General features: G+C 32.6%; 1 protein-coding gene across 2 annotated transcripts in view; it reads right to left on the bottom strand.

The window, feature by feature from the left end:
- Positions 1–25003, bottom strand: part of LOC148623824 (uncharacterized) — a 96328-nt gene that overhangs the window by 27076 nt on the left and 44249 nt on the right. For both annotated transcript variants that reach the window (XM_088565989.1, XM_088565990.1), the window contains exons 58-86: positions 24662–24802; positions 24312–24452; positions 23705–23845; positions 21658–21798; positions 19120–19260; positions 18640–18780; positions 17544–17684; positions 17127–17267; positions 14520–14660; positions 13960–14100; positions 13034–13174; positions 12405–12545; positions 11560–11700; positions 11091–11231; positions 10245–10385; positions 9633–9773; positions 8850–8990; positions 8358–8498; positions 7858–7998; positions 7500–7640; positions 6913–7053; positions 5941–6081; positions 4780–4920; positions 4360–4500; positions 3677–3817; positions 2594–2734; positions 2045–2185; positions 1357–1497; positions 466–606 (exon numbers count right to left, since the gene is read on the bottom strand). In XM_088565989.1, the coding sequence (XP_088422115.1) occupies positions 466–606; positions 1357–1497; positions 2045–2185; positions 2594–2734; positions 3677–3817; positions 4360–4500; positions 4780–4920; positions 5941–6081; positions 6913–7053; positions 7500–7640; positions 7858–7998; positions 8358–8498; positions 8850–8990; positions 9633–9773; positions 10245–10385; positions 11091–11231; positions 11560–11700; positions 12405–12545; positions 13034–13174; positions 13960–14100; positions 14520–14660; positions 17127–17267; positions 17544–17684; positions 18640–18780; positions 19120–19260; positions 21658–21798; positions 23705–23845; positions 24312–24452; positions 24662–24802 (4089 nt within the window). The remainder of the gene's footprint in view (positions 1–465; positions 607–1356; positions 1498–2044; positions 2186–2593; positions 2735–3676; positions 3818–4359; positions 4501–4779; positions 4921–5940; positions 6082–6912; positions 7054–7499; positions 7641–7857; positions 7999–8357; positions 8499–8849; positions 8991–9632; positions 9774–10244; positions 10386–11090; positions 11232–11559; positions 11701–12404; positions 12546–13033; positions 13175–13959; positions 14101–14519; positions 14661–17126; positions 17268–17543; positions 17685–18639; positions 18781–19119; positions 19261–21657; positions 21799–23704; positions 23846–24311; positions 24453–24661; positions 24803–25003) is intronic.

Below are 25003 nucleotides of genomic sequence, written 5' to 3'. Positions count from 1 at the left end.
TATTTATGGAGTATGAACTTTAAAAGGTAAATGTATAAACAGGAAATCAATCAGAAATAGCATTTTACAAATTTTAATGTCAATTAAGCCAATTCATTTCATAGCTGGTCTCTTATCTTCATGTAGTACATGTGTATTAGAGGTAGATAAAAGGAACAGAATTGCACATTATAAGTGTTTTGACCTTGATTAAACAATTTACACTGCATACACTTTCTGAATATATAAAAGAAACAGTATTTAAATAATACAACTAGAAAATGTGTTTGATGATACCCCTGCTTCCCACCCCAGAAACCAAAGAGGATAACCAATAAGTGATTTAAGCATTCAGATGGAAAAGCAAAATAGAAGGTGCACAACCACATCATATACTAAAGAATCTGTGAAAGTTACATCAAAGTCCATTTAGCTGTTTCAGAGGAATTGTTGATAAGAACTGGAAACAGATCACTTTCATTTTACCTTTGCCAAGTTGGATGAGATCTGGACATTCCTTGCCACCATTAAGAGCAGGTCTGGTCATGTATCTGACTCTGTATCTGGTTCCAGAAGCATCAGGTGCTGACCACGTGGTCCAATCAGACACAATACATGGAAGTGGTACTGGGTAAAAGATACAATGTAGACAATGTAGACAATGAGGTTTTGTTTCTATTAACTTTAATTCTAATTACTATCCTGTAACTTTTTCAAAATATTTATGATAGATTATATCATACAAACAAACAGGGCATTAATGGAACATTAAGTGATACCTCCTGAAGTAATGGTGAAAAAAGTGATATTGCAAAATGCCCAAAAAATAACCTTACTCAAACACTACATTTTGGACTTTGCTGAAAATTGAACTTATTCTGTATTTCATAATACTAAAGAACTGTGCATAGTTTAAAATAAAATTCATTGATCTGTTCTCAATTTATGTCCTCTGAAACTGTCAAGGGGTGGACAGGTGACAGAGACAGATGGATGGACATGCAACTTTCCACATAATAACTTACAAATTTGTATGGTGTGGTATAAAAACCACTTCAAGGATGTCTTGATGTATAAAATTGGATATATTGAACTACTACAAAGACTAAAGAACTGTAAGGCAATCCAATACTGTCAGGTTTTATGGAATTTAACAGCCTGAATATCATTGTCATCTCTGTGTGTTGAACCCAAAACAAAGTATCATTTTACAAATTATAAAATACTTATTGAAACAGTTCAATAAATCAAGTGCAATTAAAGTTTGACTGCAAGTCTTGAAGCACAACAATGAACCCTTGTCAGATGAAATATTTCTTAGATACAAAAAAAATTTCTAACTTGAATTTAAGTTATAAATATTGTCATTATACCAACCTTTTGTGAGTTGGATAAGATCTGGACATTCTTTGCCCTTATTTAAAGCAGGTCTGGTCATGTATCTAACTCTGTATCTGGTTCCAGATGCATCAGGTGCTGACCATTCAGACCAGTCAGACACAATACATGGCAATGGTACTGAAATGGACAAATACTTTTACACTGTAAAACCTGTTTCAGTGAACAAATGTTGTCTCAATATAATACGTAGCTTAGGAAACAGGAAGTTAAAATCAAAATTTATTTCATCAATGGTGGAAAAGTTTTGTTTTTGATCAAAATCATTTTCCTCTTATATGCAAGAACTAAAGGCTTGTACCTCCTTGTAAATAACCACTGTAGATTTAACAGATTATTGAAGATTTTGTTTATTTAAAGTAAACCATCAACAATATCATCTTGTAATAGTAGGAATGCTAGCATTAACAGAAACAATTACTGTGATATTTGTAAATGAACAAGGTTCAGAAACAATATTCAAAACATAAAGACTGACTAAATAATATTATAATCACAAGAGACAATGCCCATGAACTTGTTGAAAAGTTTATTTTAATGTACATAGCCTCCAGTCTGCCATATTCATCTTTAACCAAGATTTTCAATAACACATATAAAAGAAGAAATAATCCTACATATTAACAATGTGAAGCCTTATATTTTGAGAATAAATATCTAATGATACCTCTGCCAAGTTGGATGAGATCTGGACATTCTTTTCCACCATTAAGAGCAGGTCTGGTCATGTATCTAACTCTGTATCTGGTTCCAGAAGCATCAGGTGCTGACCATGTGGTCCAATCAGACACAATACATGGAAGTGGTACTGAAATGTAATAACATGAATATAATCATATTGGCTTATTGGTGTTGGACAAGCTCAAGCAACTATTGTAAAAAGACTTAAAATAGATCTTAGAAAACTCCTTTGATCTTTATCTTTTAATACAAAAAGCAATTAAGGAAATACTAACTGATTATAAATACTGTATCAAAATTTCTTAACACAACAAATTAATACTGTTTACTGTGAAATTTTTGAAGTTTTTGTGGTAAAAAACGGTAAGGCTAAAATTGAGCTGTCATGAAACTTTTTATTAAAGAACATTATAATACATTCGAAGAACAATCACTAATTAAAAACTGTACAAAAGCAGATTGGTCACAAAAACCATGAAAAGGAGACAGCATGAAAATGTCTCCATCTACAGTAGTAAATTTAAGCATTATTTACCCTTCTTCAGTTGAATGAGGTCTTCACATTCTTTTCCACCATTAAGAGCAGGTCTGATCATGTACCTGTATCTGTAGATAGTTCCTGAGGCATCAGGCTGAGTCCATTTAGTCCAGTCAGACATCAGACATGGCAGTGGTACTAGAATGATATTATTCAAACAGTACAGTTACCTAGATATTTTAATGTAAAGACATTACATTATTCTTCCAACAATTAAAAGTTCTGGGTTTTATAACAATTTTCAAATTAAGATTCTCTTCAAATTCCACCTTGAAATCAAATTAACTCATCAGATTGCTTGAATTTGAAGATTTCAGGAAAATTTAAGGATATGAGGAAATTCTCCATTTGAGATTATTTATGATACCTGGGCATGTTTGATAGAAGCCTTTGGATTAAGAAAACAGATGACATTAATTTGACTTATTCATATTGCAGAAAATATGACTGAATAAAATAGAATTTAAAGTTAAGCGCCAAGAAAATGTGATGCCCACACTTCTCGGTCAAGAACATTTTAATATTAAACGTTATCAATACCTTATGATAATATTAGACCAAATTTTATACAAAGAGTAATCAAGGGAACCAAGACCAGACATGGAAAACAGACAAACATAACAAAGAACATAAAATACAAAAATAATACATACTAAGTAACAAAAGTAATTGTGCAACTCAGACTCCACTAAAAACTGGGAGCAAGGACCAGATACACCAATAGGGTAAGGGTCCTCTGCTTTTCTAGAAACACCCATTGAGTTGCTCATAAAAAGTCAAGTCCAGGGTAGACAAAAGAAGAAAGGACAACTGCGAAACCTTGAACAAATTTGTTTTCATGGTGCAGATGAATACACCGTAACAATCATCAAGTTCATGATGACAACCATAAAACTTCTGTAGTGATGACCTAAATCTTGTAGCAACAAAAAGATTCGTATGCCACCAATTCCCCTAATGCCTATAATTTCTGATAAGCATTAAATAATTTTATAATATCTAGCCAATTCCGTAAATGAAACTGATTTTCTCATTAAACCAAATGGGGCTTCAATGAAAATAAACATATTTTTTTCTCACCTTTGCCAAGTTGGATAAGATCTGGACATTCTTTTCCACCATTAAGAGCTGGTCTGGTCATATATCTAACTCTGTACCTGGTTCCTGTAGCATCAGGTGCTGACCATCTAGTCCACTCGGACACAATACATGGAAGTGGTACTGATATATACAAGAAATGCATTTACATAAACTTTATTTAGTAACTTATCCATAAGAACCTTTAAATGATGCATGTTTTGCTTAGATAAAATCTTAGTGAACATTTACATCAAATTTGATTTAAAACACAAAACTAGACCTGTATCAAATTCTACTGAAATCATTGAAAAGTCTGCAACTACATTAGCTGCAGTCTTGACTCATATTGACATCTTGTTTTATGTATATTCTTTAAATAGGATATTTCTGTCACAGTTTTGTAGTTTTTACAAATTCTACAACTTAGACCCAATTAAAGGTAACTACTCGGTACAAAATTTACACTGCATTACCGGCTGAGCAGTATTTTTTGTTTTCTCACTGTGACACTTCAGTGTCAGTGATTTGTCTCATGCACAATTCACATTTTATATAAAATGATGCCTTAACCATTCAAAACAGAAAAAAGAAAAGAAAATTTAAATCATGGATATATATGAAAAATTGATGGATATCAGTTATTGCACTTAATAAGAAGATCGAAATAGTTAATAATGCTTTACCTCTGCCAAGTTGGATGAGATCTGGACATTCTTTGCCACCATTAAGAGCAGGTCTGGTCATGTATCTTACTCTGTATCTGGTACCAGTAGCATCTGGTTTACTCCATTCAGTCCAGTCAGACACAATACATGGCAGTGGTACTAGTGGAAAAGATTCATGATTGTTTTAGACTAAAAGCTTTAAATATTATGGGTCTCCTTTTTATGATAAAAAATGTGTGAAATGACATGCCAGAAATGAAGTACTAATTAAGTTGTTATCATTAAGCTAATATTTGACATATTTTTTGAAGACCATCACAAAATGTGGAATGTATTGTAAAAGTTCTTCATATTTTTTTTTCAGATACAAAGTTAACTCAAGTTAACTTTCATTTATAACAAACAGATAGAAATTAAGCCCTTATGACATGAACACACCTTTGCCAAGTTGGATGAGATCTGGACATTCTTTACCACCATTAAGAGCAGGTCTGGTCATGTATCTGACTCTGTATCTGGTTCCAGAAGCATCAGGTGCTGACCATCTAGTCCATTCAGATACAATACATGGTAGTGGTACTACAAAAAGAGATTATTTACATAAGAGAAACTTGGTACGAAAATAAAATTGTTTAAGGCTCTAAGATTGCATATAATATTTTACAGAAATCAATGACATAATTATAATATTCTTGATACTTAATCTTTCAGATACAGATATAACAAGAGCAGTGCTCCAGGGTCCCCTTGCAACAAAAGTAAAATTGCACAGAATATTATTTCCTTCAGCATAAGCCTTCAACTGTCCAAGTTTGATGAAATTCTATGAAGGCGTTCAAAAGTAATGCTCCAGAAACTAATTCCCCCCCCCCAAATTATATTTTGTTAAGTCTGTGTGACCTTGACCTTCAACATACTGACCTCAAATTCAAGGTGTCCTCCTTACCCATAAGCCTTCAACTACCCAAGTTTGGTGAAACTCTATGAAGGCATTCAAAAGTTACTAACTGGAAACCAATTTACACCCCAAAATTATATTTTGTTAAGTCTGTGTGACCTTGACCTTTGGCCTACTGACCTCAGAGTCAATAGGTGTCATCCTTACCCCATAAGCCTTCAACTGTCCCAGTTTGGTGAAATTTTATGAAGGCATTAAAAAGTTACACTCTGGAAACCAAATTTCAACTCCAAAACTATTTCATATAGTCCATGTAACCTTGACCTTTAACCTACTGACTTCAAAATCAATAGGTGTCTTACCTACCTCAAAAGCCTTCAACTGTCCAAGTTTAATGAAATTTTATGAAGGCATTTTAAAGTTATGCTCTGGAAACCAATTTCGGACAGACAGATTGACGGAAAGCCTAATTCTATACTGCCTGCATTCATGAAGGGCGTGGGACAAAAAGCAACCAAGAAAATCGGTGAGCCAACCGTAATGAAAACTACAAGTGCCAGGCTATAATCTGATTCTGACAAGATTCTGAATCTTTCAGTGCCAAGTAGCAATTTTAAAAGAGCATACACTTAATTTTTCAATAAAACAATAAATGCACTAAAATATTTACTTAGAGCGAACAGGCTTGAGATAATACAAACCTTTGGTGAGTTGGATGAGATCTGGGCATTCTTTTCCACCATTGAGAGCAGGTCTGGTCATGTATCTAACTCTATATCTGGTTCCAGAAGCATCTGGTGCTGACCATTCAGTCCAGTCAGACACAATACATGGCAATGGTACTGAAATAATGAGAAAATATCATGACAAAAAAAAGACTCGATAAATCATTCTCTCAACACTTTCTAAAGCCATTATGTATTTCTCTGATTACCTCACTTTGAGAAAGTTTGGTAAGGACCCCTTTTTGCCTCATAATTAGGGCATTTTAAAAAATTTGATTAAAGCTGAATTCTACATAGTAGCAGAATAGTAAAATGGTCACAAACACTGAATATAAGATGTTTTTGTCAAGATTTATGATGTTATTCTAGAAAAAACAGTATGCATTTATCTTTTACAAAAACCTTTCTTTTAACATTCCGCAATTTTTAAGATGGTTTTTGTGTGGAACAGAAGTGGCCACACATCTGTTGACTCCAGATATTTTACACAAGTTGTAACTGACAATAATACACAACATATATGAAATATGAGAGTCAACATGCATGTGGCCATTGTTAAAAGAGTGAAAAATGGCACAAAATTTGGTGTTTTTCAGTCTTTTTAACAGATCTTCCCAATCTTAGCCAAGTTTGAAGGGTATATATGACTGTATATGTTCAAAGAATCACCATAAACCAATCAAATCAACTATAAACACATTAAAAAACAACATAAAATTTTTTTCATGTAGACTTTGAATTTGAGGCCAAATTTTGCCCTTACCAAACCAACTTCTTTAAAGACCTGCTTAGAACTTTCAGATGCTGTGCATAAAATATACATTCAGTATACGTTTAACACAATTAATGTGAAATAAATTCATAACTATTTCATTACATATATAAACATAATGAACAAAAATAAAGCTTCACTTAAAATTTGTATGTCTATTTTTTTCAAAATTTTACCTTTGCCAAGTTGGATGAGATCTGGACATTCTTTACCACCGTTAAGAGCAGGTCTGGTCATATATCTAACTCTGTATCTGGTTCCAGAAGCATCAGGAGCTGACCATGTAGTCCATTCAGACACAATACATGGCAGTGGTACTGGAAAATAATTGAACAAGTTCTGTTGAGGTTTTTTGTATTAACAGTCAATTGTGCTTCTCTATTTTTATCAAAGACAACAAGAAAAAATACTTATTATGAACCTTGAACATACATTTGTCACTTATATTTGCATTTGTAATGTTCACATACAAATAAATTTTCATCAAATTTAGATACTGAAAATGTTAATACATTAAGAAATGATAAGTAAAAGATGCCTGGTTAAAAAGTTATACTAACTACTTCAGAGTCCTTCATATCAAATAACATACAATTTAATTTATAACCAAAATGAAACAAAGCAACACAAATTGAATTTAGTTTCCTGTCTTAAACATAACTAAGCAGTAGGATCAACACCTTAAATCTATAGCAATCTGGTATTTTCATTGAAAAAAAAAAGAAATCTGAAAAAAAAACCCACTTTTTTCATACTTATATACCTTTAGTGAGTTGGATGAGATCTGGACATTCTTTACCACCATTAAGAGCAGGTCTTGTCATGTATCTAACTCTGTATCTGGTTCCAGAAGCATCTGGTGCTGACCATTCAGTCCAGTCAGACACAATACATGGGAGTGGTACTGTAATATTTTTCAAGACAGTTTATTAACAACAAAATTTGAGTTCTACTACTTTAGCTAAGCCCTATGTCAGACTTCTCCATGTTAAATATGTTAACATTTATCTAAAATCTTTACAAAGGAATTTAATGGAAACATGTTTCTTTGACAAAGATTCCAATTAAACCAAACCACTAAAATTTAGATTCTAAAATCAGGTTTTAATGATTTTACACACCTTTTCCAAGTTGGATGAGATCTGGACATTCTTTGCCACCATTAAGAGCAGGTCTGGTCATGTATCTAACTCTGTATCTGGTTCCAGAAGCATCAGGTGCAGACCATCTGGTCCATTCAGACACAATACATGGGAGTGGTACTAAAGAAAAAAATCATTTTGCTTCAAAATTTAAATGACTGATAAGTCACTGGAAACCATGTACTACAACTAACAAAATTGTATTGAATTGTTTTATCCCAAAATGCTACATACTTATGACAGAAAAGTGTAGATACATTAAATATTTCTATACCTCCAAAGAATGTGGTGAGAATAAGAAAACTACTGCTATCTGATTATACATTCACAAAAAAACAACACCAGCTCCAGTACAGAGGATAATGTAGTATGAACAACTGGACATGGTATTTCAAACAGTTGAAAAACTTAGTAACTAATGGGGTCACATTTCATTTTGCTACTTTATGATAGTAGAAAAAACTTCAGTTTTTATTTACCTTTTGTGAGTTGGATGAGATCTGGACATTCTTTTCCACCATTAAGAGCTGGTCTGGTCATATATCTAACTCTGTATCTGGTTCCAGAAGCATCAGGTGCTGACCATTCGGTCCAGTCAGACACAATACATGGGAGTGGTACTGTAATATAAGTTTTATACTGTAGACACAGTAAAGAAACTGATCATTAGTAAACATTCAAATTTGTATCTTAATTTCACATCAGGAAGTATTATTCTTAAGTAGGCATAAACACTGGTATAAAATATTCATATGAAACAACCAAAAACTAAAACAGTAAATAGGTAAATACATTTATATGAGTTGTTTGTTGGTTAAACTTCATTTAATTTTTGTGTCTATTTCAGAAAAATAATGTGAAATTAAAATTCTTTCAAGTTATTGTAGACTAACTATATTAATTGAAGTGAGTTGTAACATACATGAACACACACTTTTTTGTCAATTCATTCTGAACAATTAGACACAAACCTTTGCCAAGCTGGATGAGATCTGGACATTCTTTGCCACCATTGAGGGCAGGTCTGACTGTATATCTAACTCTATATCTGGTTCCAGAAGCATCAGGTGCTGACCATGTGGTCCAGTCAGACACAATACATGGAAGTGGTACTAAAAAAAAACCGAATTTGTTACACATTTCATTCATTTTAACCTACTTTAAACTACTAAATAGACTTACATCCCCTCCTCCTGTATAGAAGGGTTTGTTGCCCAATAAGCTGGCATAAATCAAAAACAAATATATATGTTTGCTTTATATGGATTTAAAAATAATTAAATCATCATCTGGTACACTCATCTGAATAAAGCTGAAATATTGCTGCTCGGACGTTAAAACCCAACAAACAAACAATCATCTGGTACAAGATTACTTCAAATTACTTCAAGTTAATCAAGTCCCATAACTCCTACGTATAAATATTGACATTTCATAACAACTTATCCGACAAAATATGGAAGCCATCTGTCCAGTAGTTTCAGAGGAGTTGGTTTCACAAGATTTTCTTGTGTGGAGAGATGTTAAAAATTGTCTAACTCCTACATAATTTGTTGAATCAAAATGGTGGTGTATTATTTAAGTCAAACACTTCATAACAAAACATCCTACAAAATATTGAAACAATCTGTGGTTTCTTGAGAGATGTATCCACGAGGTGTTGTGAACAAATGGATGGGCAGACAGATACTAATACTAATACCATGGCCCTCCCTCATTTTGCAGATAAAGACAATTAAAGTGGTAAATCTTACCTTTCTTGAGTTGAAGGAGGTCTTCACACTCCTTGCCACCATTGAGTGAAGGTCTGATAACATATCTGTATCTGTAGATAGTTCCTGAGGCATCAGGCTGAGTCCATTTAGTCCAGTCAGACATCAGACATGGCAGTGGTACTAGAATAATAATAATGGAAAAATGTGATTTTCAACTTAATATAGATGCTGAATCGAAGAAATCATTTGCTTTAATTAAAAATACTACCTTTTTTCTAAAAATTTCTTTCAAAATGTCAACCTCTTTCAATTTCACATTCATTTATTCAATCTTCTGGCCCCAACCTAACTTCAACAATAAATGTTTGATATCTTTCATTTCAAACTTGCAATTTTCATTTCTCTTTCTATATGTGTGAAGAAATTATTGGTGGTTTGCACTCACTAGTAGGTGATAAAAACTCACCATGAATAATTCAGTCAATAAGGAATCATTGATTTCAGGTTATTTGTATATAAATCAATTCACAAATTTCATATTTTCTGTTGACAATTAAAACATAAAATTTTCTATCAAAACCACATTAAATGCAGATTTTCCATATAAAAATGATGAATTATATTTTCCTTTAAATGAAAAAATAATAATACCTTTCTTAAGTTGAAGGAGGTCTTCACATTCTTTTCCACCATTAAGAGAAGGTCTGATCATGTATCTGTATCTGTAGATAGTTCCTGAGGCATCAGGCTGAGTCCATTTAGTCCAGTCAGACATCAGACATGGCAGTGGTACTAGAAAAGAAATATGAAAGTTTTATGATGGCAATTTTAACATTTTATAGCAAACAGTAATTACTACTAGTAGTTGATGAAATGCTCATGAAGAAAATGTTTATGTACAGTACCGACTGAAAAGATACTGACATACCTGTATTATAACAAGGAACATTCTTCCATCTAAATATACAACCTTAAAAAATGTAAACATCTCTCCATGCAAACTACATTCATAATTTAGTGTGGACTAAGAGGTGACTGAAACTTGTATATCATAATTTGTACACAGAATGTCAGACTGGTAATTTTTAGTACTTTTTATGAATTTTAACTTCATCGCATGTGGTTTCAAAGATTTAGGTTTTCTTGTTTGTCATTTTTTTAAATAATGTAATTGTATGCTATATTGCATTGGCTATTATTAATGTATGCGGAGGATTTCAGATTAATTAGAACTTATTCTATGAACATAATGTTTATTAAGTGATTTACAGAGGATGCTCTACCAGTGCACCTGGTCAGTTTTTTAGTGGAGTCCAAGTTAGTCATTTACTTTTGTTACTTTGTACATATTATTTTAATTATTTCATGTTCTTTGTTGTGTGTGGCTGTTTTCCTTGTGTGGTCTTCGTCAGTGGATTACAATTTTTTGATTTCCACAAGAATTTCAATTCCCTTAATTACTCTTTAATTACTCATAGTGTATCTAATTTAAATTACCTTTTTTAAGTTGCATGAGATCTTCACACTCTTTGCCCTTATTAAGAGCTGGTCTAAGGACATATCTGTATCTATAAATAGTTCCAGTAGCATCTGGTTTGGTCCATGGGGTCCATTCACTCATAATACATGGCAATGGTACTGAATATCAAATGAAAAGCAAATAAAAAATAAAACAAATGTGAATAAAAATGTTTTCTTTTTAAATGGCATATTCACTATTCACAGATATCTTTGAATAAAGAGGAGTAAGGCATAAGAATGGACAAACAGCAAATCATTTCATGAAATAAGGTGTCAGGATGATTTATCATTTCTTATATACAAGGGAAATTTTGTCTCTCAACCATTTTAGTTTCACATCATTATAACTACATGTACCAGTAAAACAATTAAGTACATTGTACTAAAAATTTCCTAGTTTGTAGTCCACCAATCAATCACAAAGGATGAACAAGTAATTCATTACCTCTGCCCATTTGAATAAGATCTGGACATTCTTTTCCACCATTGAGAGCTGGTCTGGTCATGTATCTAACTCTATATCTGGTTCCTGTGGCATCTGGTTTACTCCATTCAGTCCAGTCAGAAACAATACATGGCAAAGGTACTGAAAATAGAGAATATATTCTTGTGACCACTACTTAAACCATGGATGCAAATTATTTTCCTTATGCTCTAAGGAAATTGTACAGATTAAAATTTGAAGAGTAGGAAATCTTTTTTAATCATTTAAATAAAATCCTTCACAGTTCGATTGCCTGACCAGGATAAAAGTGGTCAAAGAACATAAAAATTTGCACTTAAACAAAAGAATTTAGAAATTTTAACAAAGTGGCAAAAATGATTATTTTAACACCCCCCATTTCCCCCCATTCCTAAACAGTAAAAGCAATAACCCTGCTATTCAATACAAAATATGAATTCTTAGAGATCCACAAACTCTTACTCAAGTTATTGTGCAAACATCAGGAAAATGCTGATTTCTGGCCCTTATTATTTTTGCCTCTAAGTAAACAGTTTCAGTCATAACCCCCAAAATCAATCTCAGCCTTCCTTTTGTGGTGTGGATCATCATGGTACATTTTCATATATATCGAAACACTTTTATTCAAGTTATGAACCAGAAACCAGGATTAAGCTTGTTTCTAACTCTTTTTTGGCCCCTATATATGGTGCATTTGTGGGGTTTCACCATATAGGTTCCTTTTTCTAATTCCAATAAATAATAACACCACTGCTGGCAAGGACAGTGCCATACCATTTTACAACCACAATTCTTTTTTCAATTGTATGAAAAATCAGGATACTAACCTTTAGTCAGTTGGATAAGATCTGGACATTCTTTTCCACCATTTAGAGCAGGTCTTGTCATGTATCTAACTCTGTATCTGGTACCAGAAGCATCAGGTGCTGACCATTGAGTCCAGTCAGACACAATACATGGAAGTGGTACTGAAATGAGAAAGTACATGTATCATGACTAAAAAGGTCTTTTGATATAACTTTACTTATATCACAATACATGGCAATGGTACTATAAGGTATACATAATAAGCCTCAATTTAAAGAACAGAACAATGTGTTTTACACTTGCATTCACAATTAAATTTCTTAGTGTATAGTCATTTTGACTTTTTAATGCAACAGATCTATATGTTGATTGACTGAAGCAGACTGGTTACAGAATTATATATCAAAGAATAAAGAGGCCAATACCGTAACCTAGATTTTAGTGTCATAAAAAAAGAATTTCTTTGATGTCTAAATAAAAATATACCCATATTGGTACTGACAAACTAGATGATAGAAAGTTTCAAAGAATATTTCAGCTTATATTGAACAAAGGTAGCCACAAATCATGAAGCACAGCTGTTCAAGCTAGTTTAGCTACATAATTCACATAAAATGCATTAATATATACAAAAGTAGCAATTCTTTACCTTTTCCAAGTTGAATGAGATCTGGACATTCTTTTCCACCATTAAGAGCAGGTCTGGTCATATATCTAACTCTGTATCTGGTTCCAGAAGCATCAGGAGCTGACCATCTGGTCCATTCAGACACAATACATGGAAGTGGTACTTAAGGTTAAAACAAACAAAATGCATTTTATTTTTAAGAAATTAAAAAAAAATTATTGCTCCTGGTTCTAAAATGTTTCCAATCACAGTTACTAAGAAAAAAATGAAAGTGAATCTATAAAATATCAAGTAATCATTCAGACACTGACACAAATTTCAGTACTCAAAAAGGCAAAAGATGAGATAAAAAAATCATGCTTGTTTCTAGGCAATAAAGGCTCAAATATACAAGGGTTGAACAGTACATCTACATATTATAATGTGGGTCATTTTAGCAGGTGTAAAATGTAGTGACTATGAGGAAAAAGTAATCTGAAAAATTTTGGCAGATGCCAAGTGATGCACTAGGTACTAAAGTCCATAGTTAATATTTTATGGACAATCTTTCGTAGTATATAGACAGACTATTAAAATTAGTACTCAATGAAATTTATCTACCTTACAGTATTGTAATAAAACCATTTAAATGTTTTTGTTTCATTTCATGTAAACTATTGCAGGAGAGAGGCATAGCAGAAAATTATTTGTATATATCAGAAACCACTGACACACTTTAAGTATAGCATTAGCTTACTAATTTTCACTAATCTACAATTTGAAGTTCATCGTTTACAACATCCTCCAAAATTTATTTCAGAAATACAGCCATATTTTTATAAGTAAGGAAGAACAATGTCCAACAAATATTCTATTGACTATTGCCCTATCAGTCAGTCAAAAATAGTTTTTTTTTGTTAATGGAGGTAACACCACTAATGTATTTTTTAAATCGCTCAAAATCACACCTTTAGTGAGTTGGATGAGATCTGGACATTCTTTTCCACCATTAAGAGCAGGTCTGGTCATGTATCTAACTCTGTATCTGGTTCCAGAAGCATCAGGTGCTGACCATTCAGTCCAGTCAGACACAATACATGGAAGTGGTACTGTAAATAAGAGAACTCATTAAAATGTAACCCATTATGAACAAAACTCATGACATGACTAGTAAATGTTTAACCATATTACCTGACCACTCTGTGGACTAACACCTCAGAAAACTGCACATTATGTTTAATTTGTCCTTTTATATTTGAATTTGAGCCATCCTTAAATTTTTCCTTGTTTTTGCTGGTCTCTCACTTCTGCTTGAAAAGGAGACAAGAAAAATCCAAAATAAAATTAATTTGCCATATGAATATCATATACCTCTAATTTCACAATTCATAGTTTCTTATTATGTATGTGTTAATAAATTGTTTCATACAGAAAATATCTAACAATATTTGCTTTTCAAAATTAAATGTAAGCTCATTCGATTTCCTTATTTCCATAAAAGCATAATAATATCATACTGATTACAAACCTTTGCCAAGTTGGATAAGATCTGGACATTCCTTTCCACCATTAAGAGCAGGTCTGGTCATGTATCTAACTCTATATCTGGTTCCAGAAGCATCTGGTGCTGACCATCTAGTCCATTCAGACACAATACATGGAAGTGGTACTGTTTTAGAAGGTAAATTAAATCAATGTGAAAGGAAGCTCTAAATGCTTGAGGAAAATTAAAAGGGTATGATATCCTGCCAGTCAATGACAATGATTTCCAATAAGAGTCAACTTCAACCATATAATGACCCTTTCAAAATGATTATTAAATCAATATAAACAATTTACACCATAAAGACTGGGGTACACATGCCAGTCAGCGACCCAAAGATTGGAGTACGCATGCTAGTCAGCGACCAAAAGATTGGGGTACGCATGCCACTCAGCGACCCAAAGATTGGGGTACGCATGCCAGTCAGCGACCCAAAGATTCTATGAAATCAAAGTTTTAATCCAAATAAATTTCTGCTTTTTGGATGAAAGGGAAATACCTAGAGTTAGTAGCTGTACCAATTTACTCTTATGTTTTTTATCAATTTAGATCAAAGATCAGAATTGATATAGCAATCGCCGGAGCCTTTAGATTTGTAAAGCCTGTTAGCATCTGAAATTATCTTACACTACTGCAGGAAAATAATCCCACAGGCATACCCCATTGATGTTCAAATGCAGATAGTTATATCCACTTAATAGGTATTTCTAATTTGTCATATTTATTTCTATGCTATTTACGCCAATAAACAAACCCAATAAACAACTTTTACTGTGAACGAAATATGATGATTAAAAGTTTGGTTTGTATTAACAACGATCCCATTAAAAAATAGTTGACCTTTAATTTCATCAATACCTGTTTATTTCTATGCATTTACCGGAAGGTGCATGGTGAGTGTTTCCTGCATCAGACATAATTGTGGAAATTTTCTAAGGCTTTGGTGTTTATATGTTAATGTATGTGCATGTCTCTAGAACTAGATGCCCAGAAACTAAGCACTTTCACAGGACACACAGGTGTATATGTGATAACTTGTAGGACTTGAGCTATATAGCTTAGCAACTGAGAGATGTACCTAGTTGAGAGGGAACGTATCTAAAGGCATGGTTGATTTCAATGATTGTGGCAAAAGTTTAAACGATCTGACAGACAGTTTTGATCTGAAGATCTTTAAATTGAATTTCGAATTGAAAATTTAGGAACTGGGAAAGGCCAACTAGTAGCTCGTAGTTCGATTATGCAGTATGTTGGATGTTGTGTATGAATTCATCTTGGTGTTCCATGTAAACCATCAACAAAACTGAATATTTTGCTAACTGGTGCACTGCATCATGAATGTTGTTGTGCTTATTAAATGTCCTTCGTAATCAGAATGGTGAATGAAAAAAAAATCAGAGTTCAATATTAACCATTTACAACAAAAAGCCTGTGTTTAGATACATTTGAATTTGATCCCTGTACTTTCCTTTTATCCCTGCTTTTATCCCATATTTTGCAATTTGATGGTTATTTGAGGCGTAAAAATTCAAGCCATCAATATAAATTGATTCAGTACATGAGTACTTTGATTTTTCTTTATTCTGAAGCATACTTGTTTAAAAAATTTCACCATCCATTAGATTTTTAATGGGCTGTATCAGTGTTGCATAACATTCTAAAACAGTTAACAAAATTTTTGTTAACTTTCGACTTGACATTTCTTATAAGGAATTCAATGAAGATTCTTTAAGCATAATTTCAATGTACAACATATAAAGAAACCTGTTGTATGATATCAACCAATATATATTTTCAGGTATACAGAAAAGAAAGGGACAAATTCACCCAGAAGTGTACCTTATCCTTTAAAATAAAAAAAGGTAAACAAACTGAAGATGTCATATAAGGCATTTCAAGGGCAATAACTCTAATAGGTATTTACTACATATGTAAAACTAATGCATTTCAAGGACAATAACTCTAATAGGTATTTACTACATAAGTAAAACTAAAGCATTTCAAGGGCAATAACTCTAATAGGTATTTACTACATAAGTAAAACTAAAGCATTTCAAGGGCAATAACTCGAATAGGTATTTACTACATAAGTAAAACTAAAGCATTTCAAGGGCAATAACTTGAATAGGTATTTACTACATAAGTAAAACTCTAAGGAAGCTTTTGTAGGTTTGCTTTAGTGGCAACTTCAAAACAACAAGTTTCTTTTTATGTACAATGGCCTAAAAAAACCCATAAAAGAAAATTTATTTCAACTTCAACTTTATTTAAATAGAAAAATGTTCATATGATTTAGTATCAGTTAGAATGGTTTAATTTTTTTGTTCTTCAATTAGAAACAATTGCTATGTTTTACCTCCATAAGCAAAATTAACATAATACACAAAGCAGAAACACTAAGGATAACAAAATCATGATTTTGGTTTTACATAAGATTTTTTTTTCAAGTTCATTAGATCATTACAATTTTTGTTACGAGATCCTTTCAACCTTAAGTCTACCCACAAATTAAACTAGCACCTTTAATAAGATTGAAGACTACATATATATATATATATTATTTATCTTGACTTTATACTCCTATAATTTTACCTTTGGTAAGTTGTATGAGATCTGGACATTCTTTGCCACCATTAAGAGCAGGTCTGGTCATGTATCTAACTCTGTATCTGGTTCCAGAAGCATCAGGTGCTGACCATTCAGTCCAGTCAGATACAATACATGGAAGTGGTACTGAAATAATGAGAAAGTACATGTATTATGACTAAAAAAAAGTCTTTTGATATAACCTTACTTAGGTCATAATAGAAATGCAATCAATATCCATTACAGAAATACAAATTAGTTGTACTACAAATATGTGATATAAATTTATAGTCACAATTTATCTTTACTAGACAGATTCTTAAGTTCATATATAGATCAGTTTAGGAAGACTGTGTTGTCAGAAGTCTCTCATTTCAAACTTATAACATCAAACCATCTAGAGTATAAATATAAAATGTTTACCTTTGCCGAGTTGGATGAGATCAGGACATTCTTTACCACCATTAAGAGCAGGTCTTGTCATATATCTAACTCTGTATCTGGTTCCAGAAGCATCAGGTGCTGACCATCTGGTCCATTCAGATACAATACATGGCAGAGGTACTGAGAAGAGAAAAGAAGTGTAATTCTAAGTAGAGAACACAATCATTTCTACCACAAAATTCATTCAGTCCATAAATACAATTTTAAACAGCATGTTTCCAATGTGACCTGGGAGATATTGAACTTAGTATAGGTGATCAAAGAGGTAAATTCTGACATTTTGTGTTAAAACCATAAGTTAATGATATTAAAAAAGACTGTTTTGACAGAGTCTTAACGTTGCTTAGGTCTGAAATATTTTCCCCGTTATGGCATACCCTGTGAGAAGTAGTTGCAGAAAAAAATGTTACTGAAAATTTGCAATAAAGCCATAAGGTCAAACAATGAAGTTATAAATCAGGAAGTAGATGTCGCCTGAATGTGAAATTGTACCATATGATATAGCCCTTGCGATGAGTGGTTGCAGAGAGCCACACTTTAATTTAATCCACAGGGTCATAATATGAACAAAACCATCAAAATAGGAAACCGATATTGCTTGGGTCTAAACTCTTATCTTAAGATGTGTCTTCAAGGAGACATTGTCATTCGCGCTGCAAGGAAGTAAACCTTACCAGATATTTCAGAGCTATTAGTGTAAACATACAGCTTTAAGAATATACATATAATCTTCTAACGATTAAACTTAAGGTGAAAGCTCCATAACACATTGAACTTAGTGAAATTAGCATTGGAGCTAATGGGAAGTGATATAAGTGGTTTGTAGCCATAATTTGAAATTAATAAATACCTTACAATCAAATATTGTGACTGTAATATCAATTTCCTTGCCTGCATTTCAATTAATGCATGATGTTTCAATTTTATGCATTACAGAAATTCACGTGTGAAATGCTGTTTTCTGTTCATACATGTGTACTTGCCATATTGTCTTCAAAATCAACACTGTATGTCCATGATTGGCATCTTACTTAATTTTTATCAGAATTTTGAATTATACATTTAGTAAATTTACCTTTGGTAAGTTGGATGAGATCTGGACATTCTTTGCCACCATTAAGAGCAGGTCTGGTCATGTATCTAACTCTGTATCTGGTTCCAGAAGCATCAGGTGCTGACCATTCAGTCCAGTCAGACACAATACATGGCAGTGGTACTGAATAATATAAAATGCAGAACGAAATAAAAATAATACAATTCAAAATAAACAAAGAGTAATATCCTACAATCAACATGCAAATGATTCAAATGAGACCTAAATAAAAACAAATGATAAAAATTTAAATGGTAACATGACTTTGATGGTCAAACAAGAAGTGAATCCTAAATGATTTAAGAAGACACATAACAGAAATATGCATTGCTTCTGACAGAATACAATGTACAAGTTGAGCAGGAGTGAATTGTATACATCTGATAGGTTTGAAAATGTGATGAATTGTATTATTGTAATCTCAGCACCCTGTCATTTAAGTAATTAAGGCAGTATACAAACCTTTGCCAAGTTGGATAAGATCTGGACATTCGTTACCACCATTAAGAGCAGGTCTGGTCATGTATCTAACTCTGTATCTGGTTCCAGAAGCATCAGGTGCTGACCATTCAGACCAGTCAGACACAATACATGGGAGTGGTACTGAATAATAAACAAACACCTTTGTACTACAGTAAATTACAGACTATATTAATAATATCAAAATTAAATAAAGAATAGCTACAACTTTAATCTATTTGGGAGTCACCACAATAACTGAACTACCAAAACTTTTTCCCTCTGGTACAATATTATTTTGATAAGAATATACAATAAAAAGCATCAAAGGGCACAGCTTAGTACAACTATAGAAGTCAAACCTTGAGTGGTTGGGACAAGTATGGACACATCATTCAAGCTTGATTAAACTCTGAATTTGGATTGCAATTAAACATTTGACACAGAATAAGAATGTACAAGAATCAGAGTTGCCCCTTTTTGGCCCTTAATTCCTAAACAGTTCATGTCACAACCTCAAAAATCAGTTTTTACTGCCTTCCTTCAGTGAAATAACACATTTTGGAGCAATTTTAAAAAGAAAATACTTTTTAGTGAAGTTATTATGCAGACATCAGGAAATGCTTCTTTATGGACCCTTATTCCTAAGTGGCATAAGTCACAAACACAAAAATCAGTCCCAGCCATCTTTTTGTGATGTCACATTGTGGTACAATTTCACAGAATTCACAGAAATGCTGGTTTCAATCTAAATTAGACCTATCAGGATCTAACAACACTCCATTCTACTAGCTGTTCAGATGACCTTTTTCAGAATCCTTGGGTTTCTTCCTATGAATAATGCTTTCAAAATCATGAAAGATGGAATCTGATTGATTGATCAGAAAGTTCATCATAACAGAAAGTAGAATGGAGTGTTGTTAGATCCTATACAAACTGTGACTTAATGGAACAACTGATAGGTATAATTTTAATTAGATTGTACTAGTTCTCAAAAGTCAATGCAAACCTTCCTTTTAAGGTATGGAACCTAGTTATAAAATTTTATTAGGCCACACCAATTTAATTTCTTGTTCTACTGATTTTCCCATTTTAACAATTGGGGTGAGCAAGCATATTGCAAATTTTTAAAGTGAAGCTCAAATAGTAAAGCCAAGTGATTTTTTTTTGCAAAACATAAAATTGTAGGTTTCAACAGTATCTATGAAAAAAATGGTATGGATTTTCAATAAACCATTTAAATTTGATTATTTTTAAGTTAAATATCATTTCCAGAGGCATTTTAGATGTCCTTGCCATGTCTGGTTTGTTCTGGTATTCTCAGGTTTTGTGCTTTGTCCCTTGATTTTTATTCTTTCTGATACTGGACCCATACAAAGAATTTATCAAAATTTTAAGTCATTAAATGTAGGTCAAAGTGACTTGGAAGTTATTTAATTGTAAAGCAATTTCTAAGAAGCCTCAATTTAAGACATACATGTATCATTATCATACCATGGTGATACCAGGTCTGCCGTCAAAGATACCAGGTCTGCCGTCAAAGATAACGTAAGATCTTTACCAGAGTAATTTATATACAATTCAAATCAAACAAAAATTTTTTGGGCAGTGGAACACTACTAGATGCATCTACATGTTTAGCATTATTGATATACATAGTAATACAATGTCTACTTTCTGAGGTGTAGGCCTACACCAAGAACTTGACAAAGTGACAAGCAGATCAGACTTTTATAGTTTTAAGCATACCTCTATATTATCAGCAGACAAATAAAGCTTTATTGTGTGAAAGCAAAATCAAAAATAAATCCACAAAACTTCTACCAGCACATGATATTGCCATTGAAAGCAATCCTTATGCTAATTCAGCATCCTTAATTTTCACAACGAAAGTCGGCATCTTTAGTCAACAATCATCCTTGACTTTGATTTATAAAATCTGTGTTAATACTAAATCAGCTTGAAGGACCATGATTTCTCACCAAATCAAACAATCTGGTGGTCGTGAATTTATATTATTTCAATCATAATAGTAAAACAGATGTGGGAAATGGACACGATTTTTCATCCAGGTACGTGGGAACAACATTTAATGATATTTTTTTTTTCATTTCATGCAGGCAGGTATGTCCAAAGAAAAATTAAAATGGTGTGGCCTTATGATCAACCTACTACCATTCAATTCATCACATAAAAACCAAATGTCTACAAAAAATGACATAAAGGATAATGATGCTGACATGAGAGCACCATACCATTATACAACAAAGGTTTGCACTTGTATAAAAATCACAATTAAAATTAGCAGCTTACGTTCAAAGATGTAAAACTGCGCATACCATAAAACTAAACAAAAGAAACAGATACTAAAAGTGCATTTAGATTTCCAAATAGCAGAGTAATCATGTTCATTCCCCTAATGCCTATAATTTCTGATAAGCATTAAATAATTTTATAATATCTAGCCAATTCCGTAAATGAAACTGATTTTCTCATTAAACCAAATGGGGCTTCAATGAAAATAAACTTTTTTTTTCTCACCTTTGCCAAGTTGGATGAGATCTGGACATTCTTTTCCACCATTAAGAGCTGGTCTGACCATATATCTAACTCTGTATCTGGTTCCAGAAGCATCAGGTGCTGACCATCTGGTCCATTCAGACACAATACATGGAAGTGGTACTATAATAAAATAATATAATAGCTACTTCTTTATCTTCATTTTTGAAGAAGAAAAAAGAATTCAAATACATGTAGCCAATATATAAATATTTTGTTCTTTTTAAAATAATATGCTGCAAGTTAATGCAAAACCCTTCAAACTGAAGCAGAATGAGGTTCTAACATAAGAAAGATTAAAACTGAAATGCCAAAGAAACGATAAAGTTGAATATAAGCAGTATTGCATTGAAAATTTTCAGATTATTTTGTCATTGGATCATATGAGAACAGGAAGTTTACATGAAGTGATCAATTAGCATTGAACTTTACCCGGTTTCCTATTCAGGTACAGCTGCTCGTTACAAGACTATATAGGTCATATACAAGAGCAAGGCTAAGATATCTATGAATAATCATTGCCAATCTGGTTCCTAATCTGATCCGCTGGCCAATAAGCGACCCAAAGATTGCTAAAATGCACCTCTTTTAAATAATATAAACATGTCTATTTGTGTTTGTTAGCTTGTATGAGAATGGGAAGCTTACATTAACAGATGAAATGATCAGTTAGCATTGAATTTATGTAGTATTACCCAGTTTCCGATTCAAACACAGAGGCTCGTTACAATTGACTACAGTCAAACCTCGTTAAGTTGAAAGGATCATGCAAAAATGTTCGAGTTATCCGAGGTTCGAGTAATCCGAGGTCGAGGATAAACCGGAAATACTAGTAGTTTTGTCCATGATTGTTTCTGTATTTACATCATTTGTCATGCTTGTACATGTACATGTGCTTCACTTTACACGGTACTCCGTAATGTCATGCCTTTCATATCGGAAGATATTTTTTTGTATGTATATCATGTTTGAAATACTGAATGGCAGCCAGTATTTTAGAAAAATTTCCTTTTTATTTTTTCTATATCAAAAATGCCATAGTTCATAACATGCTGCTTTGTTTGATTCACAATCAGGAGTATCCACAAACCATGTGCTCCACAATATTACGATAAAATTTCAGATTCACTAGTGAAACAAATGTAGTCGTTGAAATACTCTTACTACTCTTACTATCGTCTGTTTTATGTTTCATTAAAGTCAGATACCATTATAATTCATCTGTATTTTTAAAAAAAATTTCAAAATATCAAAATATCCGATATCACTGTTCCGATGTGTTATTAATAAAATTCGTTTATTTTAAAAACGTGCAATTTTAAATTAATTAAATAAACAAATCAAACCATAAAGAGTGTCAACTTAATTTTAATAGCCACGCTAATTGTTGTTAAAACACACTTCGATCATTGTTTGTAATAAAACAATCAGTTTTATTAGTTGACTTCGAGACATCAGGGTTAATTAACCTCAAAGTCCTGTCAAGGAGATTAATTGATTACCTCGAGTTATCTGAGGTTTCGATTCATCCAAGTTCAAGTCATCCGAAGTAAAATTGTATTGGAGCAAGGGGAGTTTTGCTGGGACTTTGTAATTAGTTCGAATTATCCGAGATTTCGCATATCCGAGTTCGACACATTAAGGTTCGACTGTATATACGTCATTTACATTATCATGACCCCAATATCTATATATAGCCATTCCCAGTTGTTTAATGTGGTTCCAGGTAACCAGTTGTTTTGACTGAAAACTTTTGGGTCATCACGATTATGAAAGAGTACACAATCATATCAAGAGAACCCAGACTCTAAAAGTCATCAGTTTTTAGAGCATATCGCATTCATGCCTTTTCAGATGTTAAATGTACCTTGAAGCCAAAATCAGTGGTAGAGAATACTTGACGATTAGCGACTTTAAAGACTTCAGTCTTTGATTAAATATACCAGTTGTACGTTTTGTTACTTTACAAGCAGAAAGTTCATCAGTAGCATCACATTTGACATCTCCTCTATATTCCCATATTCCATACCTTTCTTAAGTTGCATGAGATCTTCACATTCTTTGCCACCATTAAGAGCTGGTCTGATGACATATCTGACTCTATAGATAGTTCCTGTAGCATCAGGTTTACTCCATGGGGTCCATGGGCTCATTAAACATGGCAATGGAACTGCAAATGTAAAACGAATGAATATTTGGAAACAAGCATCACCATATAAAAATAATTGTAGAAAAAATTGTAGAAGATGAAAGACACACTCAAGATTAGATTCTTCCTTATTTAACCTATAGTATATGATTCATTCTGTGCATTACCATAGAGTCATAAATATACATATAGAATGATCAGTTAAATCATATGATTTTAAAGAAAAAAGATCCTTTATTGAACACTATCTAAAGGCCTATGTATGTAATTTGAATGTCATGAAATTGAAAAATCTTCTTTGTGGCTGTTTTTTTTTTAATAAGTACATTCACATACCAATATGATTTGCCTAAATATGACCATTCCTCTGCTCAAAACGAAACAAGATTTAATTAGAAATACAGAAAAAAATTCACACAATCCCCATAAAGCATTAAGCAAGAATAGTCAGACAAATTTCTGGTTCATTTTCAAAAAAATAACAAACCTTTGGTTAATTGCATAAGATCTGGACATTCTTTGCCACCATTGAGGGCAGGTCTGACTGTGTATCTAACTCTGAATCTGGTTCCTGTGGCATCTGGTTTACTCCATTCAGTCCAATCAGAAACAATACATGGTAAAGGTACTACAATGATAAAGACCTCGTAGTCTAACTACACTGTATACCATTGTCATGTAACGAAGTACGAACTGATGATGGATTTTGTAATAGATTTATTATTTCTTTATTATTTAGGTAACATAAAATATTGATTTTATCGACTTTGGAGAAGACCAGAAAAGAATAATTTGAGAATTCAAGTCAATCCCTGAATGGATTTGAATTATACATACATTTCTTAAGTTGCATGAGATCTTCACACTCCTTGCCCTTATTAAGAGCTGGTCTAAGGACATATCTGTATCTATAAATAGTTCCAGTAGCATCTGGTTTGGTCCATTGGGTCCATTCACTCATAATACAAGGCAGTGGTACTAGAAAAAAATAAATGAAGCATAATATTTCAGATAAATGTCAGGATAACAACCCAAAAAAGCTTTTTCTTATTTAAATATTTTTCCAATTATCAATCAAGGTCATTGTTAAAACTTAGATTAAATCTTTAAAAATGATCATGGAAGTTTTTCAAACAATTACACTGTTAATGAAAGTTCAGAAAAAGTTTTTGACCAGAA

This window comes from Perna viridis, chromosome 2 (genome assembly GCF_037379345.1).
Source record: "Perna viridis isolate PV_CMFRI_1.1 ecotype Kerala chromosome 2, ASM3737934v1, whole genome shotgun sequence".
Taxonomy (NCBI): domain Eukaryota; kingdom Metazoa; phylum Mollusca; class Bivalvia; order Mytilida; family Mytilidae; genus Perna; species Perna viridis.
The sequence above is the reverse complement of the archived record's forward strand: the minus strand, read 5'-3'. Positions and strand labels throughout refer to the sequence as shown.